At 53.4% G+C, this 24,425-nt stretch overlaps 1 protein-coding gene and 1 long non-coding RNA gene across 6 annotated transcripts; one reads left to right on the forward strand and one right to left on the reverse strand.

Annotated features, from left to right (window-relative positions):
- The first annotated feature begins 1,127 nt into the window (after window positions 1-1,127).
- LOC148007849 (uncharacterized) lies at window positions 1,128-4,960 on the forward strand. The gene is made up of 3 exons (XR_015647718.1): window positions 1,128-1,206; window positions 1,818-1,909; window positions 2,360-4,960. It is a non-coding gene; the product is annotated as an uncharacterized LOC148007849 (long non-coding RNA).
- Window positions 4,961-6,434: 1,474 nt separating this feature from the next.
- Window positions 6,435-23,214, reverse strand: Dusp8 (dual specificity phosphatase 8). 5 transcript variants are annotated; one of them, XM_087573262.1, is made up of 8 exons: window positions 22,274-22,625; window positions 17,807-17,863; window positions 17,225-17,546; window positions 15,713-15,851; window positions 11,277-11,443; window positions 10,484-10,643; window positions 10,157-10,280; window positions 6,435-9,920 (listed from the first exon to the last, which is right to left on the reverse strand). In XM_087573262.1, exons 3-8 carry the CDS (start codon window positions 17,453-17,455, stop codon window positions 8,831-8,833), a joined length of 1,911 nt encoding a protein of 636 aa, XP_087429388.1. In that variant the 5' UTR covers window positions 17,456-17,546; window positions 17,807-17,863; window positions 22,274-22,625; the 3' UTR covers window positions 6,435-8,830.
- Between the last annotated feature and the right edge of the window lie 1,211 nt (window positions 23,215-24,425).

The raw sequence follows: 24,425 nt of genomic DNA on the forward strand, positions 1-24,425 counted from the left end.
CTGATGTCTGTCAAGATTTTGCCCACTCTCTCACAGTACAGCAGTGTGCCCCTGACCCTAGCCCTACCCACATCAGGATGCAGACGTTGGGGAAGGATGCTGCTACTAGCCACGGGCCAAGGGAAGAGTAGGGCCCAAACATCCCCTCTTCTTCCCCGCTTGGTCCAACTATCCAAAAACCCTGTGATTCAGGTTAGCAGAAACTTATGTCTTATAGCCCTAGCTGTCTCTCCTCACAAGTGACCATCAGCAGAGAGCAAAGAGCTAGGTAGCTGGGGGGGGAATCCAGGAAGAGTATCCCTCAGTGGGAACCTAGACTGACACTACTGACTGTCTGTAGAGTTCTCTCTTTAACTTCCTGGACTCAACCTACTAAGGCTACTGGATGCTGAGTGCCTGCTGGTACTTGGCCTGGGCCTAGGTGGGCGGACAAGAGGAGCAAGGGAGCCTGAGAAGGAGGACAAGCACCTGCATCCTAAAGTTTTTGCCAGGCTTCCCATTAGATGTTTTCTTGGACATGTGAGCTGTCTCAACCAGACTCCTGTCTCAGATCCACCTCTAACCTGGGGTAGGCTCTGATGGAGAGGATCAAGGCATTCGGGAGAGGAACATTGAGTGGCCAGACTCAGGGCGACAGGAGTGTCAATCTATCTGGACCTTTCTGGGTAAGTCAACGAGGTGTGGGAGTCAAGTTCAAGGTCCTCATTAGAAAAGAACAGAAAGAGGTAGGGTAGTCGATCTCCTTTCCACTTAGTTCTTTAGTCCTCAGTGGGAAGGGTTGCTACCAGCAAAGAATCTGGAGCCCAAGGCCAGGATCTGCTGTGGGAAAGTTGCTTTGAAGGACACAGGTTTCCATCTCCCTGACCCCTCCAGTTCCAGTGTGGTGCTGTGAGTTACCACCCTAGAATGAATGGGCAGACATTATCCTCTTCCCGGAAACATTCTGGGTACAGACTGGTTGGACTGAAGGGCAGTGGGAGACTGAGGACCCAGGAGTGGTCTTGTTGCCTCCTCTGGAGTCAGGCACTCAGGTCCAATCTCCTTCTCACCACCAGCCTTTTGGGGACTCACCCCACCCTTTCTATTTAAAGCTGTCTTTATTTATAGTCATGTCCACTAATTGCATCAGCCTGAGTCTGGCTTCCTCCGCAGATGCCAATGGTGCCACTGACCCCATACCTCGGTGTGATTCCTGGTGAGAAAAGGGTAAGAGGAAAGCTGTGGCTGCCGGCACTCCCCTTGGCTAGTGCTCTAGTTTCCGGTTTGCTGCTTGCAAATATGTAGGGATATGTCTCTAGGTCACACCTGCAGTCTCCTTCTACTTAGGGAAAGTCTCCCAAGTGTTCTGTCTCAACTCTTCCCCTTTCTGAGGTCACCTCCACTACAGGGGCTCCTGGAGAAGGAAGAGGTAGGTACATTGGCAGATGCTAAAGACAGACAAGCCTAGTTCTTCTTGGGAAGGCTGGAGGGAGCTCACCTTGTTGCCTGACCTTTGGCAACAAGCCTGCCCTTGCAGCATCCTTCTCTGAGGCTTGGGGCACGCAGTAGCAGAAGAGAGAGCACGTTTATGCTCCCCAGCCCTTCAGGAGAGTTTTGGAAATTGTCCCAGATAGTCTCCTCTTTCTTCTTTGGTCAAGACTGGCTCTCCTTCTGGTCCGCAGGGGACGGGAGGCCCAATCCTTTCATAAAGATACCCTCACTTCGAGGTGCTTGTTTCTGCTTCCAGGAAGTTCCTTACATCTCAGTGCTCAGGGGCCTAGAATAGGCCTGGAGCCTAACTCTGCCTCCCTAGTCTAGCTTTCATGTCTTCTATATAGGATTTGATTTCTCTGGAGAGATTGCTCCCAAGCCACCACTCTGAGATGAGCCATCCTACTTCCTCCCCACTCTATTTGCTCTTCAGAGCAAGGTAAGTCCTGTAGTGAAAACTTTGGTTTCTTTGAAAAAAAATGCAGAGATATTATGGGGATGTGTTTTTGTTTAAATCCCAGATGTGGGATGTGGGGCTGCTTTGGACTGTCCACAGAAGCTGACTATGATTTGCCACATGTTCTAGCAAGGGCGTTATTTTGCCGGTGGCAGAGAGTTTCTGTGATTGTGTGATATTTAGAATTCTGGGAACTTTTCAGAGGGTATATAAATACTAGGGCCCTGAGGAGGTGGTGGGCTGATGGTTAGTTGCTGTTGGTCACGATTTGTTAAGCAGTTGTGCATGAAGAAGAAACAAGAGAAAGAAGAGATTAGATCTCCTGACAGCAAAGATCAAAGTTTCTCCAAGGAACTTAATGCTCCTACTCAGCAGGACGTAGTCTAACAATGACATCATCGCCTTTCCCCTCTGTCCTTTCCTCTCTCCTAGTGTGGAGGAGTTGAAAGGGTGGAATATGGGTGGAGAAGGGTTGCAGAAAGAAGAACCCCCAAAGTAACCAAAAGTCCGGTGACGAGGTTCAGTCCATCTCCAGAGTACCCTGCCTGGACAGAGGCTTCCAGCATCTCTATGGCTCCCAGCTTTGTATTCTTCATGCTTTCTCCTGTCTAGGGACCCTCTAATGCTCCCTACCTCTCTATGGCCCAGAGTCTCCCAACCACTCAGCCTTTGGAGGCTAAATGCTGCTGCAGACTGACTTCCCACATTGTTTCCCAAGTTCCTCCAACCCTGAGCAATGAAGTGCTTTGACAAATTCACCCGGGACAGCACAGGTCACATAAGCCCACCGAGAACAGCCCCCTAGGATATCTTCAGGGATTCTTCACAGGGTCTTGCAAGGAGTCGGAACAGAACAAACGGGCAGCTTCAGTGCACGTTGTCTTTGACTTGCTGAGGGATGTTGAACAAAGTTGCTCCTCTCTCTGGGCCTGGGAGAGAAACTGGGCTCCATGGCGGTGTGCAGTCCTAGACCTGCTCATGTGTGGCCTAGTCAAAGGGCATTTACTGGATGCACTCTTATGTTTAAGGCAAGTGTCTGCCTATAGCCCAAAGTAGAGTGGGAAGAGGCACATAAACCTTCATCATCATTATTATCATTTGCTTGTATTTTCACATTTATTTATGTGTGACCTGCATATTTGTGTCTATGACACAGTTTCCACTGAGACTCAGAAGACAACCTCTGGGAGTTGATTCTTTCCTTCCACCATGAGGGTCTCAGATACTGAACTGGGATCATTAGGCTTGACAGCAAGTACCCTAGCTTGCTAAACCCATTTGCCTGGCCCCTATGTGATTGTTTTTAAACAATATTTCATTTCAATTTTAGCTCAGGTTGGCCTTCAACCCCTTTGTGCTGGGATTGCAGACTTGCACTACCGTGCATGGCTGAACACACAGCTTTAATATAAGACAGTAGAACCCCATTGCAATAGAGTGGCATTTACCCATGTATACTTTCACCATCCCTCTCTTAGCCATCCTGCCACCTGTCTACTCATATGTCACCATCTACCCCTTATCTACCCAACCATCTACCTGTCTATTCATATATCCATCCATTCATCTATCCATTCCATCCACCCACCCACCCACCCATCCATCAATCCATCCACCCATTGATCGTCCTTCTTTTTTTTTTCTTTTCTTTTCTTTTCTTTTCTTTTCTTTTCTTTTCTTTTCTTTTTCGGAGCTGGGGACCGAACCAGGGCCTTGCGCTTGCTAGGCAAGCGCTCTACCACTGGGCTAAATCCCCAACCCCTTGATCGTCCTTCTTATCCATTATTTATCTAGTCTATTCATTTATCTCCCACATTCCCAGCTGTCTACCCTTTGTCTGAGGCTAGTCTTGAGGCTATCTTGGTCTCTCTCTCTCTCTCTCTCTCTCTCTCTCTCTCTCTCTCTCTCATCACTGTCACTGTCTACAGCTCTTGGCTGGCTTAGGGCTAGGGAGGGAGTTGCAAGCAGGAGTCAGGTCTTTTGCAGAGGCAATGTACCTGGGTATGACAGTATAGGAATTGAACACTGGGCTTGCCCAGCATTGTTCACTCTTGTGCAGTCTTTAGCTAAGATGACCTCTAGAAGTCTTGGTGGATTAATCAATGGCACCTCCTTCACTTCCATGTGGTGTCTTACATTGCCTCCAGGGTCCTGAAGGCAATGCTCTCAGATGGCCTCCCAAGAGAAGTGCTATCACTCACCTTCTGCAGCTGCAGGTGCTTGTGTGTGCTGAGGGCGGAAGGATTACCGGGCCTACTTGAGACAACTATCAGCTTTTTCCAGTCCTTGGTTTTATTGACTCCTAGGGGCTGCCAGGGCTATAAATAGATGTTCTTGAGCTAAAAATAACCTTGCTAGAGGCAGACTATACTGCTAGCTTTCAGCTTCTTTGAGGGCTCTTGAGGATGCAGAATTCGAGATCCGCTGGAAGAAAGGCTAGCCACATCCTTTTCCTCTCCTCTCCTGATTCTTCCTCCTCCATCTCCTGGCCTAAACACACACACACACACACACACACACACACACACACACACCCCTACCTATTCACATGAGTGGCCAATGTCACTGTCTGCCTGAAAGCAAAAAGAGTTTCTGGAATAGGATAGCCAAACCTGGAGACAGCCACATTAGGCAGGGGCAGAGATAAAAACAAAAATCCTCCAAGAAGCCCACTTAGGAATTCCCATATGGTATCCAGGGTACTCCATATTGAGTGTTCCATACAGAGACGGTTAGGATAAGAACCAAATGTTGAGGTGATCCAGAAGAGTCACATCTGGAAGTTTGTCCTATAACATGATCCATGGATGCCCATGGCCACATAATGTAATAACATATGGGAGATAGACCCGGGTACTGTCTGCTCCGCACTGGTATAGGAGCCATCTGTCTAGAGAGAGGAGTCCTAAATCTAGAAACAAGGATAGGGTCACATCAGACACTCTAGTACTCTAGTATGCTTTTGCTTAATGTCTTTTTTTTTTTCAAAAACAAACTTTAAAAAATAAAGGTTATAGAAACTGGGCCAACACCTAACATGGCTTCTATTTCCACCAATCCAAAGATCTGCGGTGGGGATGAGAGTGAACAAGGGGAAAGGAGCAGAAGAGATATTTCATGGTGCTGGCAGGGGTAAGGGACAAAATGGCTGTGGAGACACTCACGATCTAAGGTCTGGACCTTACTCCCTATACCCTTCCACATCCAGGAGTGATAGGGGAAGAAACCAGGCAGAGGGGTTATAGTTACGGCTAAAAGGCACTTCCTCTGGGGGACCAGAAGTGGTGGCTGCATCAGGGATCAGTCGGTAGATGTACCAGGGGGGTCTCGGAAAATGGAATTCATCATGAATCTCTGTCATCCTTGCACGAGAGTCATGCTAACATTCTCCATACTGTCCCAGTTTCAGTATATGTGCTGCAGAAGCCAGCCCCTATGGTATATTTTTGGTCCTTGTGCTGCATAAAAGAATATATCTAAATCCTGCATCTGTTGGAAAGACAGTGGAGAGGTGTGTATATGTGCAAAGACCAGTCTGGAGGAATGAACTGTGTTAACGGTTGCATTGTGTTATGAGGGGAGTTGACAAGTGAACCGAGCTTTTATGTGTGCACTTGTGTATGCAACGTGCTCGTGCATGTGTGTAGAGGCCAGAGATCAACCTCAGGTGTCATTTCCTCAGAAGCTGCCTGTGGTGGTTTGAATATGCTTAGCCCAGGGAGTAGCACTATTAGGAGGTGTGGCCTCGTAGGAGTAAGTGTGGCCTTGTTGGCGGAAGTGGGTCACTGTGGGTGTGGGCTTTGAGACCCTCCTCCTAGTTGCCTATGAGACAGTCTCTCCTGGCTGCAGTTGGATGAAGATGAACTCTCGGCTCCTCCAGCACCATGTCTGCCTGCACGTTGCCATGCTTCCTACCATGATGATAATAGACTAACCTCTGAAAGTATAATCTAGTCCCAATTGAATGTTTTCCTTTATAAGAGTTGCCTTGGTCATGATTTCTCTTCACAGCAGTGGAAACCCTGACTAAAACACCATCAAACTTGTTTTGAGACACATACAAGTTGGCCTGGGCATCAAGTAGGCTGGGCTGGCTGGCCATAAGCATCAATATCCTTCTGTGTTTGTCTCCTGGCACTGGGATTACAAGTGTATGACACCATACCTGGGTTCTGGTGATCCACCTCAGGTACTCACACTTGCCCAGCAAATATTGACCAGAGTGTCTCCCCAGCCTGCAAACTGATATGTAAAGCTATCTAGTTTTCAGTTATTTTAATAGTAGATAAGGAAATGGGTATTTTACACCCTAGGAGTACATATCAGATCCTGTGCCCCTCCTCTATACCTGGTCTATCAGTAAGCCTCAGATTCTTCCCTCTGCCCATTTAAGAAGACTTTGCAGGTACAACCTACCAGACCCTTGTCTCAGGAAGCTTCCAGAGTGCCCCCTAGTGCCCAACCTCTCCCACAACCAACCCTAAGAAAGAGTCAGCAGAGGCCTGAGGAAAACATCCTTCTCATGATTTATTACAACACATTGTTTTAAATACAAAAGGAGGGACAGGAAAGTGCGGCCTCATGGGGCAAGGTCCCAAGGGGGAAGCTGGCACCCTGGTCCTCAGGGACCGGAAGCCTTGGGCAAGGGACCTCTCCTGTACTGAACAACAGGAGGCGGCCAGGTGCATTCTGGGCCATTCCAGTGCCGGCAGTGACCAGATAAGAGGGGTGGGAGAGCAAGAGAGAACCATATACTCTCCACACCGTGGACAGTGGGTGAAAAGCCACCAGGGAAAGCCTGTGCTCCACCTCCCCCAACACAAAGGAGGGGGGAGCTGAGACCTCCTCCATCTTTCTGCTCACTTTGGGGAGACCAGAGTCATGCGTAAGTGAGAACAGAGACAGACTGAGGCTGATGGGCCCCAAGTGTCCAGGATAGATGCCATATCTCCATCAAGAGAGGGGAGGGACCAGACCCCAGGGGGAGCTTTAGGGTCCAACTGGTGGCCCCATACCACTGTCTCCTGGACAGCAGTAGAGTGGGGGCATGGAGGGGGAAGCCAGTGCACCCTCCACACCCAGGGTCACCTCAGAAATTCAATGACAGACAGGAGGCAAATTTACATAATTAATAATAATTATAATAATAATTAACCAATAATAATAAATACTTAAACCTCTAATCCATAGATTGCAAATACAACAATAGCTTATTTTCTCAGGGATCAGGATAGGTGGGAATCAAGAGAACTGGGGCAGGACTTTTGTTTAAGAAGAAGGGTGACAGGAACATAGGGAGCAGGTCAAAAGAAGAAGAGACAGGAGGACACAGCAAGAGAGGTGGGGTAGAAAGGGCCCACCCTAGGTCTTTTCCAAGACTCTGTCCTGCCCCAGCTACCTGTTAACAAGCCCTGGTTTCTTCCTCAAAGGACAGACCCACTCCAAGACTTGAAGACATGTGAGGGCAAGAACCTCTATTCTGCCTCAAAACTTTAGGTCCCCAATAGTCCAAGAGGATATTCAGCAAGGGTGGCTGGCACTTTTCTCCTTGTCCTTCTCCTAGATTGGCTCTGAGCCTAGAAAAAGCCACCTTGGGTGGATGCTAGCATATCATCTTGAAGACCCTGGGGAAAGTACCCTAGGAAGGGGATCATAGGGGACTCTCTCCTGAGAAGCCCTTGTGGGGATGGGGCAGTCATGGGGACTTTCCAAGCATCTGTCCTTAGGTGGGGTCTTTCTCTGCTTGGAGACAGTTCTCCTAAAGCTGAGGATTTCCACTTCCTAGAAGCCTAAGCGCTTGGTGGGTGCTTTACTCCACCTGCTTCAGAGGCACTCAACCCGCAGGTGCACTCGAATTCCAGGTCCTACCTGTGGCAGGAAGAGCCCATGATGAGAGCTTGAATCTACCCCCATTCCTACTGGGCCCAGAGCTCCCCTCTGACCAGCAGAGATAGCCCCTGCCAGCCCCAGCTAGCTTAGCTCCTCCTACTAGCACTGGGCACTGCCCCAGTACATGCTGGGGAAGTCTACTGGGGTTCCCAATGGGCAGGAGCACCTGCAAAGGAAAGAGAAGTGCTTCCTCTGAATGGCCTCCAGGGCCCTTCTAAGAAACTCGGTCTCACTCTCACAGGAGTGAGGTCCTCCATCCTTGCCTTGGGAGCTACCTCATCTGGCTTTCAGGAACCCACTTGTCCAAGTCTCCTTGAAATCTCTGGTCCATTGGCCCAGTGCCTACCAACACCTGCCAGGGAACAGCCCTGGGGTGAAGGGCAGAGAAGATATCCTTATGCCAGTAAGACTTGGCAATCTGAGGTGTGGGGACACTGCTGGTGGGGCCTTCTGCAGGGACACTAGGGTTTCCCCGTCCATCCCCTTACCTATGGCTTTGCTGCAGAGCCCAAGACAGGAGAAACAGGAGAGGAGAGACCAGGAGAGGAGAGAAAGGAATGGAAGGGGTCTGCGGCTCAGTTTGTGGCAAGTAAGGGTTTGGGTTTTTGTGTTTTGATTTTTTTTTTGTTTGTTTGTTTTCTGTTTTTTTTTTCATCCCTCCCCCCTTTCTTATGTAAAAAGTGCAGGAAAGCTGGGCAGCTCTTTGAAAGGTCAGTAATGTTTCCAGAGGGGAGGGGCCAGGAGGGGCCCAGGCCTGTCAACCCAGCTTGGGATTGAAGGTGGCCTCATATTGCTTAGAAACCTGTTTCAGTTTAAATACCAGACAGTAAAAACAGAGCTTTAGGGCCGCCCCGCACAGTTGCCAGATCACTAGCTTAAATAAATAAAAAAATCGAAATATTTACTTCTTGATAAAAATTGCAGTAAAACCATTTACCTTTTCTGTGTGTTTTATATATAATATATATTTATACCTGGCCTGGCTGGAGCAAGGGCACAGGGACTCCTGAAGGGTCACGATACTTCGATGACCTCCACGCTGCCAGAGAAGCTGGTTTGCTTGCCCAGGGCTGCCAGCTCCTCGCCACGTGCCCGCCCCTCCACCATGCCCTCTTCGAACTCCATCTGGCAGCTGCGCCTCTTGAACTGTGCATCTGCAGCAGGCTCCTCGGGCCAGCTGGTCCGCACATCCCGCCGCCGCAGGTCGCCGCTGCTGCTACTACTGCTACTGCTGCTGCTGCCGCCGCCGCCACCGCTGCTGCCACTACCGGGTCCAGGTGCGCCTGCGCTCGCCCGGCCAAAGGCGGAGAACACAGCGCCTGGACCCTGCGCGCCCTCGGGGCTGAAGCACCAGGGTCCGTCGGGTGACGGTGTGCCTGGGGAGTCCAGTGGCGGCACCCAGCCCCCAGGGCCAGACGGCTGACCAGGGCCAGGCAGCCCGGGCGCCGACAGGGCCGAGAGGCCGTGCCGCGGAGTCTGCCGGGCCGTGTCTCCAAAGTTTAGGGCCAGGCCATGAGCGGGGGAGCGGGCCGGCGAACTGACCGGGGGACGTCGCCGGCGGGGTCGTGGGCGGCACTCTGGAACGGAGTCCGGGCTGTCGGGGCTGGGCGAGGGCAGGCCCAGTGTGCCCCCAGACGGGCTGTCCAGCTTGCAGAGCTTTGGGGCTTCACCGGGGTCGGGTGGGCCGGGAAAGTCGGGCCTCCTGCTGGGTGCATAGGCCGACTTGATGTCCAGGGAGAAGGAGCGCTTGAGGCGGTTGGTGTCCTGGAGGCGGTCAGAGGAGAGGTGCAGGCCACGCAGGCCCTGTTGCAGTGCGCTGGTCGCTGGAGCTGTGCTGGGGATCAGAGCATCCCCTCCAGCACTAGGGCTGCCCTCCTTGGCTGCAGTGGCTGCCTCGCTCCCGGTGGCAGCGCTCTCTGAGGTAGATGGTGGCAGCCGGGGCAGTGGGATGCCTGCTGCCGGGCCCATGAGGGGCTCAGGGGTCCCCAAGTGAGGTCCATCACTCTGCAGGGCAGCCAGCAGCTTCAGACTCCTCTCATACTCCAGCAACTGGCCCAGGAAGTTGAAGTTGGGCGAGATGGAGGGGCGCCGATCCTTCACAAACCTAAGCAAGCAAGAGGCATTTCTGTCAGAACGACCTTGTCACTGATCTTTTTTTTTTTTTCCTCCTGTGCAGCACCCGTGGCAAACCTTTAAGTACCCACGCTCTGTGTTGGGCTTAGGTTTTCCCTCCCTGCCAGGCTAGTAATTTGTAAAATCCAAGTGGGTGGGGAGAGGAAAGGGAGGACAAAGCTGTTAGCCATTGGTTGTGGAGTTCCCTAGGGCCCAGGAGGAGAATACCTGTATGCGTCGTCAGAAGACATGCCCATGGTTTTCATGATGTACGCGATGGCGATGGTGGCAGAGCGAGAAATGCCAGCCAGACAGTGAACGATGACTTGGCAGCTGGACAGCTTGGCTTTATCTGGGGGCAGGTGGATGGTGGGAGATCAGGTGAGGGCTGAGATTGCACTGTTCCTCCCTACCCAAGGCAGCCCCTAACAGTGCTGGTGACTTCTCAGAGCTGGGTGGGCCCTCCCAGTTCTCCCCTCTGCCTCTGTCTAGTCTTCCTCTAGCGAGCCTCCTCTTCCACCCTATAGAGACACACATGCTCTCCCTTCCCCTCACCAATAAACTCAATGGACTTGTCCAGCCAGGGCAGCAGCTTTTCACAGTAGTTGTCATTGATGGGGATACGCATGAAACGGCTCTCACAGATGAAGTCCGGTTTAGGGCAGGAGTTGCTGGCATTGAGGACATAGCTTATTCCATTTTGGGTCATCAGATCCTGGTGGAATAGGAAGATGGGTCAGAATTGGGCAGCAGAGAAAAGCAAAGCCCCCTAGTGGGATTAGAACCAACCCCCTTCTGTCTGTCCCTCCAACCCCCACCCCTCCTCTCTCTGTAGAACAGGACTCTAAAGTCTTGTGATGCCCCCGAGCCTCAGATTTTGCTCAAGATCTTGCCATACAGGAAAAGACTGGGTTTTGAAACCCCTTCTCATCTCAACCCTGGAGCCCACAGCATGGGTACAGGAAGGATGGCTTCTGCAAGCCACACCCATGGCCAGCATTGGGCTCCCAGGAATTTTATGGTTGCCTGGGCGGTGCCTTCATCCTTTTCCCTCCTCACCATTTTTAAAACACGGGATTCTTTCAGAGCTGGCCGGGGGCCCAGTGACAGAAGCAGTTTGGCATGCAGGCTTCCAGCCCCACCACAGAAGAGACTGGGAGTCTGCTTTTCCATCAGCCCTGCTGTGTTCCTGCCTGGGCCATGCTGTAGGCCAGTGGGTTGGGAGGCTCTGGGTCCTCCTGTGCTCTGAGCTCATATTCATTCTATCTTCCTCTCGGACCACCCGAGGACCTAATTCCAGATCCACCCACCCCTTTCTCCCATTGGCAGTGACCCCCTGTGTACTCACCTTGTTCAAGACGTCTTTCTGAGAGCCCAGGTAGAGGTGAGGCAGGATTCGGGTCAGGCCGACACTGGGCACAGGCAGGCAGGGCTGAGAGAGGCTCATGGATGGTAGGGTGGCAGGTTTGCCCTCACAGAGGCCAGGGAAGCAGGAGGAGAACGTGGCAAAACCTCCTGTGGAAGGAGACACAAGGCTCTTGAGGAGGCTGGCCAGCTGGGGCAGGAGAGAATTCCTCTGGACTTAGCCACACCTTGCAGACCCCAAGCCCAGCCTGCTTCTGGCCTAGCACCTGGACTCCTGCTGGTAGGCTACCTGCTCTTCTGTGCAGCACTGGGGGGTGTGCTGCTGCTCATTTAGAGCAGGCACCTACGCCCACATTCCTCCTCAAGCTAATTAGGGACTGGCTCAGGGGCATTGCTTTGATGCCCATAAATGTAGGGTCAAGGTGGCCTGTCAGCGTGGCACATGGGACCCAGGCAGGGGGTGGCTTAGACCTCATCAGTGGTCTCTTATTCCCCAGGTATGACATGGTAAGTCCTTCTCCAGCCCCTGGCCTGGGGCCAGGCTGGCATTTAGCCTCTCTCCTTGCTGATGCAATCCTTCCCCGACTCCAGCTGGCTGGAAGCCACAGGCCTGGGCTCAAGTGCCAGGTCTGGGAGGAAAGGGCTTCTGAGGTGGGGCCTCTTTGGACATGACATCACCCACTGGAATTGCCATAGCCCACAGGGCATTTGTGGTTGGGTCATGGCTCCAGTCCACCCAGCAGATGACAGAGAAGTAGGGTAGAGCCTGCATGCAGGGCACACACAGCCTGCTCCCTGTGGTCCTTGTCTAGATACATCCAAGATCGGAACTCTAGTCTGGGAAAAGAAACCTTCCACCAGTTTGAGATACCTAAGCTGGCTCCTCTGGTATGTCTGACTCAGTGACCATGGGCCTCAGTTTCCTTATTTTCTTGCCACACGGCATTGTTGAGAAGCTCAAATAAAACAATTATAAAGATGTGAAAATTGAGCCAGCCACATCTAGCCTGGCTGGGGTTCATCTAGAAACTGAGCAGCATCTATCTGGTGCCCACCAGCTCTCAGCATGGTGAGACGAACTCAGTAGAATGAACCTTGCTATATTCCACAATGACAAGTTGTGACAAACAAGTGGCCTCAGTTTCTGGTCTCAATCATATCCCCCACAGGCAATCGCTGCTCTCCCCCTGGTTTGGAGAAAGGCAGGTAGGTACCAAGGACCCAGGGATTTGGGAGGGGGCGCTATCCAAGGCTTTGGGGTGGGTGGAAATGGGGACACCAAGGTTGAGTGAGTGAGCCTTGGCTAGTTGTTAAGTATCTTTGAGGCCTAGGAAACTCTCTGGCCATCTTTGAAGCTCATTCTCCTATAGAAATTCTCATACACTACCCATATCCTGTGTCTGGGAGGCCAGAGACAGTGCCCTTACTACAATGTTTATAAGGAGACATATACAGAAACATACATTTGTTTGTGCAATGGCCTTGGTCCAGCTCAGGTTACTGATTGCCAGGCTTGCTCTGTTCTCACTACAGCCACCTAACCACAAGGGTCTGGGGCCCATCAGCATCTCCAAGCCTGTTGGTTGGACTGCAGAGACTGTCTCACAGCTGTGGCATCACTGGCCCACATTCCATGGAGACAGTACAACCCACAAGCTGCACGCACTCCTGGCTAAAGGTGTGCCTGCCTGCTGTTCAAAGAGCTAAAGCCCGCCTTCCCTCCCCTTTTCTATACTGATGCACACTGTGACGGTTAGGGTTGTCGACTGGACAGAATCTAAAACCACTTGCCTATGGGAAATTATCTTAAGTATGCTAATTGATATGGAAAGACCCATCCTAACTGTGGACAGAACCATTCCTGGGCAGGGGATCCCGGATAGTACAAACTGCAGAAACTGAGTTGGCCACCAGCCCGCCCACATGCACTCTTCTGTTCCTGATTGTGGATGTCATGTGATCAGCTACTTCAGGCTCCTGCCATCCTAATTGCCCCACCATGATGGTTGCACCCTTATCTGTGATCCAGATAAACCCTTCCTCCTGGAAGTGGCATTTGACTTGGCATTTAATCACAGCAGCAGAAATGTAGCCAAGGCATAATGACATCAAGCTTAAAGCTCTTTCTTAATAAACTCCAACCTAGGGGAAAAGGGGGACTAAGTTCATTACCTTCCCTGCAAACCTGACTGTGGGAGCACTGCTTGAGTTCCCTCTCCTGATTCCCTTCACTGGCCATCCCCAGTTGCTTGAGCTTCCTGTGAACACCAGCCAGAGGATGATATGTAAAGGCCTGGCCTCTGTTGTGTTTGGCCAAGGAGCTCTGTGTGTGCCGTGAAACCGTCCCCAGCCCCTGATCAGTGTCTGCTTCTGATTGTGCACTAGCTAGATCATTATGGTAGCACTCTGAGCCTGTCTCACACTGCACTGACACTGCACTGACTCCCTAGCTCAGTATTTGAACAAAGGAGGACAAGAACTCAAACTTGACAGGGCAGACACCTATAACTGCAGGGAGCTAGCTAGAGCACAACCAGGTCCAAATGAATCCTCTGGGAGCCCAGCCTAAGGCTACCCTAGTCTCCATATGTCCTTGCCCCTTACCCCTTGCCCCTTACCCCTTGCCCCTTACCCCTTGCCCCTTTCCCCTTACCCCTTGCCCCTTGCCCCTTACCCCTTGCCCCTTACCCCTTGCCCCTTACCCCTAAGAGACAGGCACTGTCAGGTTTGGGTTTGTCCTTCTAGGACCAGGAAGGGTGCAGCTCTGGAGCCCTCTGTATTTTCAGAAGAACCTTGTTCTTCCATTCATGACTAGGGTGGTGAGTTGGGCCCTGGAGGGATTCCTATAGGCTGAGTGGGCTTGTAAAAAGGCCCAAATTTGGGCTGGAGAGATGGCTCAGTGGTTAAGAGCACTGACTGCTCTCCCAGAGGTCTTGAGTTCAATTCCCAGCAACCACATGGTGGCTCACAACCATCTATAACAGATTCTGGTGTATCTGAAGACAGCTACAACGTACTCATACATACTAAATAAATAAAGTAATAAAGTATTTTTTTTAAAAAAAAAAAAGGCCCAAATTCCTCTCTCTCTCCCAAACTAAGCCCGGAGGCTGGAGCTAGGGTATAGCTATGTGGCTTCTGGTTCCAAGAATTCACACATGCACAATGTCATGAGTCCCACCCAGACAGGCTCAGCATCTGTACAAATATCAGAGGCGGGGTGCATGCACATATGCGTGTGGCAGATACCAGAGGCTCAGGGCACACAGATGTGCTTGGATCATACTGGCCCAGAGTGTGGTGGGACATATCCAAATGTACACAAAGACACTAGCCCTACACGTGATACTGAGTCTCCAAACCAGTTAGAGAAGCCAGAGTGCCTCAGACGGGGTTCATCTCCCTGGCATCTACCTAGCAGTTTAACTAAAAGCAGTCCAGGCCCTCCCAGCCTTCCTCTCAGGTTGGGCTTTACGCCATGGTACTTATGGGATTCTGGTGCCATTGAACTGGCCTGGCCACCCACTCACTTATTCCACTCCATATGTAGTGGGTGTGGAGGCCATTCCAACAGCTACGTGCTATGCAGAGGCTACCAGCATGGGCAGAGGGCATCAGAAAAGGCCCCAGATTCCAGCCATGCAGAGCAGGCAGGCATCCTAGAATAAACCCACTCTAGCAGCTATTCTGCCTCCTAGGAGGTAGAGTCTACAAAAGCCCTTTCAGTCACAGCCTGAGGGTGAATGTGCCTAGCATGGTAGAGAGTGGGAGTATGAGCCATGAGAATGTCTGTCTGTCTGTGTCTCTGTCTGTCTCTGTCTGTCTGTCTGTCTCTGTGTCTCCGTCTGTCTCTGTCTCTGTCTCTGTCTCTCTCTCTCTCTCTCTGTGTGTGTGTGTGTGTGTGTGTGTGTGTGTGTGTATGTGTGTGTGTGTGTGTCTGGGTGTGACTGACTCTGAGTAGGGCTCGGAGGCCAGCTGTCCAGGCTGTCCAGCACAGGTAGTCCAGAGAGATACTTACTGGTCCCTCAGGTAGAGGCCATGATGGAGTAGGCTGCTGAAAGATAATCTGTGGCCTGCTGGTACCTTCTCTGGGCAAGGCCCCTGATGTGTTACCAGCTCTGGGATAGACTGAGGAAAAACCTTTATTTCCTCCCCTTGAGGCAGAGACAGTTTGTTGCCTGGGTCCCTGGCACCCTCTCTACCAAAAAACGGCTTGGAGAGCTCCTACTTGTCCACCTCTCCTGCTGATGTAAGTAGAAGTGGGCTTTGAGAAGTCCAGAGGTACTGGGATCCCCCTTCTGGACCAACAGTTGCAGGACATAACTTTTCCTCTGACACTCCTAGTCCTAGCCAAGTGCATGGGGAGGGGTGCTTAGAACAGAAGGTATCCCACAGCCCTGGCCCATCCCAGGAGTTCACCTGTGAGGATGGCCACACTGTCGAAGCAGCCGTCCAGCTTGCTGAGCAGGATGGACAGGAAGCTGTCTGCTGCCAGCACACTGGCATCTCGTGTGCTCTGGTCATACACCACCACATCCTGTGGTTCTGTGGCATCCACCTAGGGGACCATAAGGGCAGAACTTAGGCTGCTTAGAAGAGCAATAGGAGAGAAGAGACAGGGTCTGCTGTCATCCTCCCCCGCACTAACAGGCTTTGCACCAGGCAGGGACTAGGGGTGGGGATGGCTTGAGTTGGCCTTCATTGGCAAAAGCACCAGAACCAGAAGTGTTAAGGAGGCATAGGCGAGATTAATGGAGTCTCAGGGAGCGCGCGCGCGCGCGCACACACACACACACACACACACACACACACCCCACACACACACACAGTCTGAGCTGGTTTGTAGGCTTCCTCGAAGGCCAGGACCTCTCTTCTTATTCATTCTCCCCCAGCTCCTAATGGAGAAACTGAGGTTGCAGTAGGACTCCCCTTCCCAAACACCACCAGGCTAGGAGGTGAAGCTGGAAGCTGGGGTTCCTCCTGCCCTGTTCCCCATTGTGGTGGCCTTAGGGCCAGATGTTGAGGGGCTTTTGCTCAGACAGACTGATGTCCCCGCCTCCCAAGCACACTCAGTCTTTAAGCCAGCTGAGCTGTCAACCCCAGGCTGGATGATGTCATCAGCAGCCAATAGAATTGCGCTCTGGCTGGAGTCCTCGATGGGGGTGATTAATCACTGGATTCCCTTCATTGGCCCCGCAGGGAGCTGGTTCTGGCCTTGGAGTGGGGGACTCCCGACAAGCGGATTCCCACCTGGGTTCTCTGACATCTCAGCTTGAAGTCGGGCAGTTCAGAAATTGAAATCCTTCTAAAGGCCCTAGTTTGTTGGCACGCCCCCTCTAGCCCAAAAGAGGTGGGAGAAGTTGGTACTTGGTAGCCTGGCGAAGGCTACCAATGCTAGTCCCTCCCCAGCTGCTGCACTGGATAGTCTTGGGGAAGAAATCTGTCCATGAAACGATTTTCCTTCCTGGGGAACATTCTGGGTCACAGAAGACCCCAGGAAGAGGGATGGGGAGGATAGTGAGGTGATCTGACGACTATAATCCCCTTAGTCTTCTCCTCCTGGCCTTACCACAGTCAGAGTGGCCAGACCCAGCTGTCCTTGTCCTCAGCGTGTACCATCCCGCTGCATCTACCCTGCTGTACCCTCCATGCAAACCCCACTTCCCTTGTCTGCCTTGTATATGGGGAGACAAAGGGGCTTCCCAGACTTCTAGAGGAAGGCCTCACTAGAGAGGACTGGCCTACAGCACTCCCAGCTGTAACCCCAAGGAACCCAATTTGGAATTGAGAGACAGGAAAGGGGAAATGCTTGATCAGAGGGCTCTTGGCACCAGGCCTAGGAGTTCCTCTGTCTGTTTCAGAGGTGACAGAACGCATGCTTGCTCAGGAATGGTCAGTCCTGGAGACATATGCTAGGTGGACCCCAGGTACCTGGCTTCGCGCAGCAGGCTGGATGAGCTCAGCAATGGTCACTTTTCCCTGCTGAAGGCGCCTCTTCACCAGCTTGGAACAGCAGATGTTCACAGAGCTCAGCACGTGGCAGCTGTTATACTCCACGAAGGACCGACTGTCGATGACCAAAGGGCCCCCGGGCCCGCCGCGCAGCAGGCTGGCCAGTTTCTTTGCATCCATCACCTTCCTCGGGAGCCGATCCCCAGCCATGGTGGGGTGGTAGCAGTGGGGAGAGTGACCCCTGAAGTGAGGAGGGCGTGGCCTTGCAGTGTTCTGGGTACCCTAGTGCATGGTGCCAGACCTGAGGGAAAGGTGGATGGTCAGCAGATGATGGGATCTGGGCGGCCACAGCTGGCTCCCAGGCAGGCCCTGTGTTTGGCACCTGGCACATCCTTTGAACCCTTCCTCCTGGATGGATGAGCCAATGCCTTACCCGGTGGGGTGAGTGCAGAGAAGAGACCCTGATCACCCCCTGCTCTGCCTGGGGTTTAGCATAAGGCAGATGACAAATGAGGACCCAAACGTACGGTCCTTATTATGGGCTCTGGGGTGCAGCTGTACCTGTGCCTTCCTCAACTTCTGTCCTGCTGAGCTCTGCATTTTCCTCTTCTGGGGACCCTAGGGTACAAAGCTTGGCTTTGTTCTTTTCCCAGGCCTCTCAGACCTCCCTTCCTTGACACAGTGCTGCATGGCCAATTCCCAGAATCCATCTCCAGAAAAGGTTCTCTAAGCTCATAATCTTGATGCTGGTAGAGAGAAGAGAAGGACCAGCATGACCACCCACCCCGACCCCACCCCTGCTCATGGGCTCTGGAAGCTGAAGGCCAGGTACTAGGGAGCTCCTGTTTTACTGTTCCTGATGTATGCCTCAGCGTGAGGTTGGTGCACTCTACGCATTGTACAAAGGGACGGGGGTTTGTCAGCCCTAGGATGAAGGTTGTGGTACCTAGGATGCTTGGAGCTGCTGGACCTTCTGCATGGCCCCAGAAGCTCTTGGGCTGAAGAATATGTGGAGAGAATGAAAATGGCTAGCATCAGGGGACCTAGAAGCCTTGTGTTTTAGGCTTGATGACTCTCATTTGTCAGGTGCTGTCTCCCCTGGAACACCCCCCCCCCCCCCGCCATGAATGCAGTGTCAGGACAATGAGGCATGAGGTAGTGGAGGGTAAAATAGCAGGGCAGGTACAATATTCCCTTCATCTAGCCTTACAAATGTAGTGGGGTAGGAAGGACCTTGGCTCTCTAGACACTCACTTGAGCCCCTTCCAGGCCTGGCCCATTCCCACTCCTCTTCTGCAGTCATGTAGGCGCCTACGTGGAGCTACCATGCTGGTACAAGGGCACAACTTCCAAACCTTGCCAGTGTACAGTCTGGGGTGGAGGGCTTTGGGGTGCCAATCCCTGACATCTCTGTGTGTCTTGGGCCTCTCTACAAGTCCTTCCCTGGGGAGTCAGGCCTGGGCCAGTCACACTGAGTAATCTCAACAGCAACAGACTAGGGTCCTCCGTCTGCTGAAAACATTCTGATCAAATGCTTATTTTAAATGTTCAGGGACATTTCCCTGCGCTCTAACTAGAATCTTGCATGAGGGAACAACAGGCTAGTGGTTAGGCCAGAGGAAGGAGTGGGCTTTCCTACTAGCAGAGCTGGACAATGGGACTAAAAGCCCAGGTCTCTGAGAGGGTTAGAGCACAGGATGCTGGGGTGCAGAACGGCCTTTTCTGAGTCCCTTGGTCCTGTCACCCAGCAGTGTCCACCCCTTCCCAGGTGAGCAAGATGGGTTAACTGCATCGAGGGAAGCAGAGAGCTACCAGTATAGGGAGCTGGAAGGCACAGCCCCACCCCCTCTGCAGCAGCCCTTGAACTACCCTGAGGGTAGTTTTGCTAGGGTTGCCCCATCTGAAGACCCTCATCACAACCCCACAAGGGGCTGTAGCAGAGGATGGCAGGAAAGGGAGTCCCAGAGGGGAGGGCAGAAGAGAGCAGGTTGGTGGCAGGTGGAATGGGGGTGGGGGTGGGGTGGCAGCAATACTCAGTCCTGATACCTGTCCCTTCTTCTACCTCCGAGGGAACCCTGAGAACTGGAGCTGGGCCCTATTAACCGTTACAGTATTGTTATTTGCAGCGGAGGGGGACTCATTAGCAAGTTAGCACCTCCAATGTTGCCATGGCAACAGCAGAGGTGCCAGGCAACGGCTGCTTCTACTGCAGCAGCCATGAAGCAAGCTGCTCTGCAGATTAGGCAGGTCTCCCTCCTCTATGCTCCCATTCCTCCATGGCAGGTGCCCAGTAGCTCTGACCTATAACTCAAAGACAGCAATGAAGCCCCCTTACTCCAACCATGCCCTACTTCTCAGGACCCAGCCCCACACTGCCTCTCACTGGCTCCCCATTGCTCTGAGGCCATCTGTATACTGCACTGCTCACTCCTTTGAGCCCCCTCATGTAGAAAATCCTGCATTATGCTGGTCTTCAGTAGCCCATCCTAACAGCACCTCTTTGTACGCTCACCCCTGGCTTCCTCAATGCTGGGCATCAGGCCTAGCACTGGATAGAATTCATTGGGGTTTGAAATAGATACGTAGGGACGGTTTTGAGAGGGTCAGGCAGGGCAGAGACAGACCATGCAAAATCTTAGCAAAGCATATGTTCCTAAGCACTCCCTGCCCACTCCTTCCCAGAGAGAACAGCTATCAGCCTGTTCTTCGGGAGCCTTGAATGGGGTTGCAGGGTGGTCAAGACCCCTTATGCAGAGGCTGTAGGCCTTCACCAAAGGATCTTGAGCCAGGAGACAAGCATTCCTAAATTCAAAGTCAAGAGGAAGCTTTCCCAGGCCACACCCCTCAGGGAGGTCCCAGACAGCCCCCCTTTGCTGAAGGCAAGGTCCACAGTACAGCCCTTGTGGCACTGTTCCCTGGGCACAGGAACACTCCCCTCTGTACACTGGCAGATGCACGCCTTATTGACAATCCGTCTTGTCCCTGAGTGCAATTACACACATGTCCATCTACACATACACAAGACATTACAATCGCCTGGAGTGCATCACACAGTTGCACACACACCCTTGCCTTCTGCCTTCTGCATACCAAAGCCCCTGGTGCCCACATACCAAGTGCCAGTCCACTACCTTTCACACTGGGGTTCCCACACGACATGTTCTGACTCCTGAGCCCTTATGTGACCAACAGAAGCTCAAGTCCTGGGTCACTAATCTACTCCTCTCAGTGCCTAGCAACAAGAAACTCTCTACTTCTAGAAATGGCTGCCAGGACCATTAGCCACTGCAAGACTGGGTCGCTTCTCACAACGGTCTGACCTGGTCATCCCTGCTCACAGCCAGGCAGGCTCTCAGGAAAGAGTCAGAAATTAGGAGCCCAAGATGCTGAGACACCAGCTTACTGTCACACTGGGCACTTCTGAAGACTGGCAGGGATCATCTCCTAGAGGGAGGGGCTCAAATGTCCCTGCATGGCAGTTGAGGCCTTGGCTTCTCTGACCAGGCTGTTCTGCACCCTTGTCCCTGGAGAGGGGACAGAAACATTTTCTCAGTCAGGCAAATGGCCAAAAAGAGACAGTGGAGGCCCGAGAGAGCTGTGGTCCTGAGAGATCCAGTCAGGTTCTTTGGCTCACACATTTCTTAGGATCACAGCACAAGGATCTCTCTTGCTGTGGGTTCAGCCTCTGTCCCTGCTTCCTCTGTAAACTGCCTAACAGACTCTCTCCAAACCCACCCACAGAGGTACCACGCCGAGCCACTGTCCAGTTGAAACTTCTCAATATCAGCCCAAGAAGAAAGATGTTGGCAGGAATCCTATACACATCGACTTGAAGCATCCTTTTGCATTTGTGTTCAGTGCTAAGTCCCCAGAGGCACCCTCAAGTGTCCCCAAGGGCACAGGGCAGGAGGAAAAGAGAACCTGCCCAGCAACTCTCTTGAGGTCCCTAAGCTTACTGCAGCAGTCAGACATAAAGATGAACCTACAGCTCCTGGTCACGTGATTCGCTCCTCTGTAGCAGGTGCCTGTTAACCAAGGAGTGAATGCACGGGGACTCTGACCTCCCAGGGCAGAGCCTGGCACTGTAAACTACCCTCACCCACCCAGCTACCCTAGAGGCAAGCCAATAGGGAATGGGTCTACAGGTCATTGAATTTCCATTTTGAATTCATTCATACCGTGAAAGAAGCCGTGCCCCTGACCTGAAGCACCTCCATCCCCACCCCATGCTGCACAACAGAGCATTGCAGATGCCACACTGGTCCCCCACCCCCATCACTGCACCACCAAGGCCCCCAATCTTCCTGCTGCAGACGCAGCACACCCTGTCAACAAGGAGTCAGAGGCAAATTTATTCCAAGACGTCTGATCTAGTGGAAGCTGAGCTGTTCTTGCTCCTCCACCTGCAAGGTTTGGCACACGGGTACCCGCGGCAGCTGACTGGCTGCTCCCTCCCAAGGTAGGCAGATAGGCCAGGGAGACAGGCTGCAGGAGGCAGCCGTGCCGGCCCCTCCCCCAGCATCGCGCCTACTGCCTCTGCGTTGGGTAAAGATGTTCTTTATCCGCAGAGGCGAGTGGAGCACCATGAAGTGGGGGTGACGGGACAGCCATGCAAGCCGAAGAGTGGGGGGTCCTAGAGCTTCCCCTCCAGATAAGGAGCCTACCGCAGAGAGCCGACCCTCTGGCGTCGGAGGTTTTTCTGCCCCTGCCCACTGCAACCGTGGACGACCTTCTCCAAATCTGGCTGCCAGCGGGGGCGCCTCGCAGGGACTCTCACCGATATGTGCTGGATCTCAGCCCTCCCCCGCAAATCCCTAGGTCTCTTAGCCCTCCAGATAAGAAGGAATATGCAGAGAAAGACAGCTCACTGCGGGCGCGGATCTGCAGCGCGCGCTGCTCGCGGGGTAGAGCCACCTATTCCTCCGTGCTCCAAAGAGCTTCCTTCAGGACGCAAACCCGCAGAAACCTCCATACTCCCCGGGGCCCACACCCGGCTTTGGACCCGACCGGTGTCAGCGCCTGGCTCACCTGGCTCTCGCTTGCCCTGGGGTTGCCCCCGACGTCGGTGCCGCGCTCAGGGCGCCCGCTCCGTTCCGCCACCCATGGGCCCGTCGGGGGCCCGCGTAGCCGGGGCAAGGGCCGGAGAGGCGCGCGGGGCGCGTCGCCGCCGCCGCCGTCGTCGTCGCCGCCACCGCGGGGAGCGCTCGCTCGGGACGGAGCGCGCGTACTGCGGTCGGGCACGCGCGCTCACGGCGCGCATCCCAGCCCGCGACTTGGCGGGCGCGGCCGGCGGCTCCGGCCCGGCTCAGCGTCCGGCGTCCGGCGTCCGGGTGGGGCGGGGGTCCGCGGAGCCGGCTCGGCCACCGCGGGAGCCGCGAGTGACAGGCCCGGGGCGGAGGGCGGGGCTGCCGGTGGGGATGAGGTCATGCCGAGCGAAAAAGCCCCTGACGTCACCTGCAGCCAATCAGAGTGAGCCGCTCGGGGGCAGGTGACGTCAGCGGAGCGGGCGCTGGGTGCGGAGCCCTGGCGGCGGCCGTGGGTCTCTCTGCCACCGCCCTCCGTCCCCCGCGCCCCAAGCTTCTCGGGCATCGGTTCTTAAAGGGACCACGCACACTGGGGCTCCCCACCTCCAGGAAGCCTTCCCAGCCCAGGGCTCCTGGTATTCCCCAAGAACCCTTAGCATCGCGGCCCTCTAACCCGCGCCTATTGACCCAGTATGCAAGGGTCCTCCTTTCTAGGCCCTCCTGGACTAGAGATGTCGCGGGTTTCTCTCCTTCCCTTAGCCTTTGTTCGCGTGTGGACGCCCTCCCAGAGTGCGCCTCCCCTGCCCCAGTGAGGCCCCGGTACAGCGTCTCGGACACCCGTCCCGGCAAAAGGCCTTACCTGCGGCGTCCACGTTTGTCCTCTCCACGACCCCTGGAGGTGGAAGTCCAGCTCTCCACTTTGCGGGAGAAGCTCCTAGGTGATATGGTTTGCCTCAGGTCACTCATCCCGGGAACTCGGGGGGCGGGGCTCCAGACCCACCGGTTTGCTCCCCAGGGCGGCGCTGTCGCCCCCCCCCCCCAACCTATGACATCCAGCTCTTGATGCTTCCAATGAAAAGCCGCCTGGAAACAGACCTCTACTCCCACCCCGACGTCTCCCCTACCCGCTGGGGACTGTCGGCCCCATCCCACTGTGCGAACACAACCACGTGAGCACGCAGAACAAAACATGGGTAATTACAACTAGGGCAGAAATACACAGGGGTCAGGCAGATCTGAGAGGAAGGAGAGTCTTTTGCCAAAGTGGTCTACCTGCAAACATAAGCCACGTTTCCCTTAGTTTTCCCCCTCCTCGAGAACACACTCTACAACCCAGGTTGGCCGAAAATTCTTTATTGTATCTCAGACCGGTCTTAGCCTTCTTAGTGCTGAGATTACAAGCACCCACCATGATGCCAGACACTTCAAAAAAAAAAAAAAAAAAAAAAAAAAAGGACCTGACTAGGCAGGTGGGTGAAGGGGGTGGGGGCCAGATAGCATGAGTTTTCTGTGTGTGCGCGTGTGTGTGTGTGTGTGTGTGTGTGTGTGCGTGCGCTAAGGGAGGGAGTATCCTAAACTTCCCCTAGTGTCCTTCTCACTAGGTTAAGGACAGAATTTAGGAGATGACTGGTTGAAGGAAGGGTCACAGAAAGTGAAGCAGACACAAAGAAGCACTCCTATGCTAGCTATCCCAGGTTGCACAGGAATACTACGAATCACAGTAGGTATTGGGCAAGGCTCTGCAGGGACCTTCTCCTACTGTATCCTGCTTGGCTTGGTTGTTATGAGTGTTTAGAAACGGCTTGCAGAAACCTCTCTATGTAGCCCAAGGGGAGACTGCAAGTCTAGCCTGGGACTAATGCAGGTTGGAGGGAAGAGATGTCTCTGGCTCAGAAATAGCACAAAATAAACAAACAACTTGGGAGTGCTGCCAGGAAGGAAGCATGGGGAGCCCCAGGGATGTTTGGGGTTGGCTCTGGGTTCAGACCTTTGTCTCCCTGACTCAGGCTGGGCCCTGAATGGAGGCCTCCCGCTGAAGGTAGCTCTTGAGGCCGAAGATGGCCAGCTCTACTGGATACTTGTTCAGGTCAGTGTTGGGGTGGCTGATGTGCTGGCTTCCTGCCCACTCTGAGACCCCAAAATGGGGAGTTTGGGGC

Source organism: Rattus norvegicus, chromosome 1, assembly GCF_021556685.1.
Source record: "Rattus norvegicus strain SHRSP/BbbUtx chromosome 1, alternate assembly SHRSP_T2T, whole genome shotgun sequence".
NCBI lineage: Eukaryota > Metazoa > Chordata > Mammalia > Rodentia > Muridae > Rattus > Rattus norvegicus.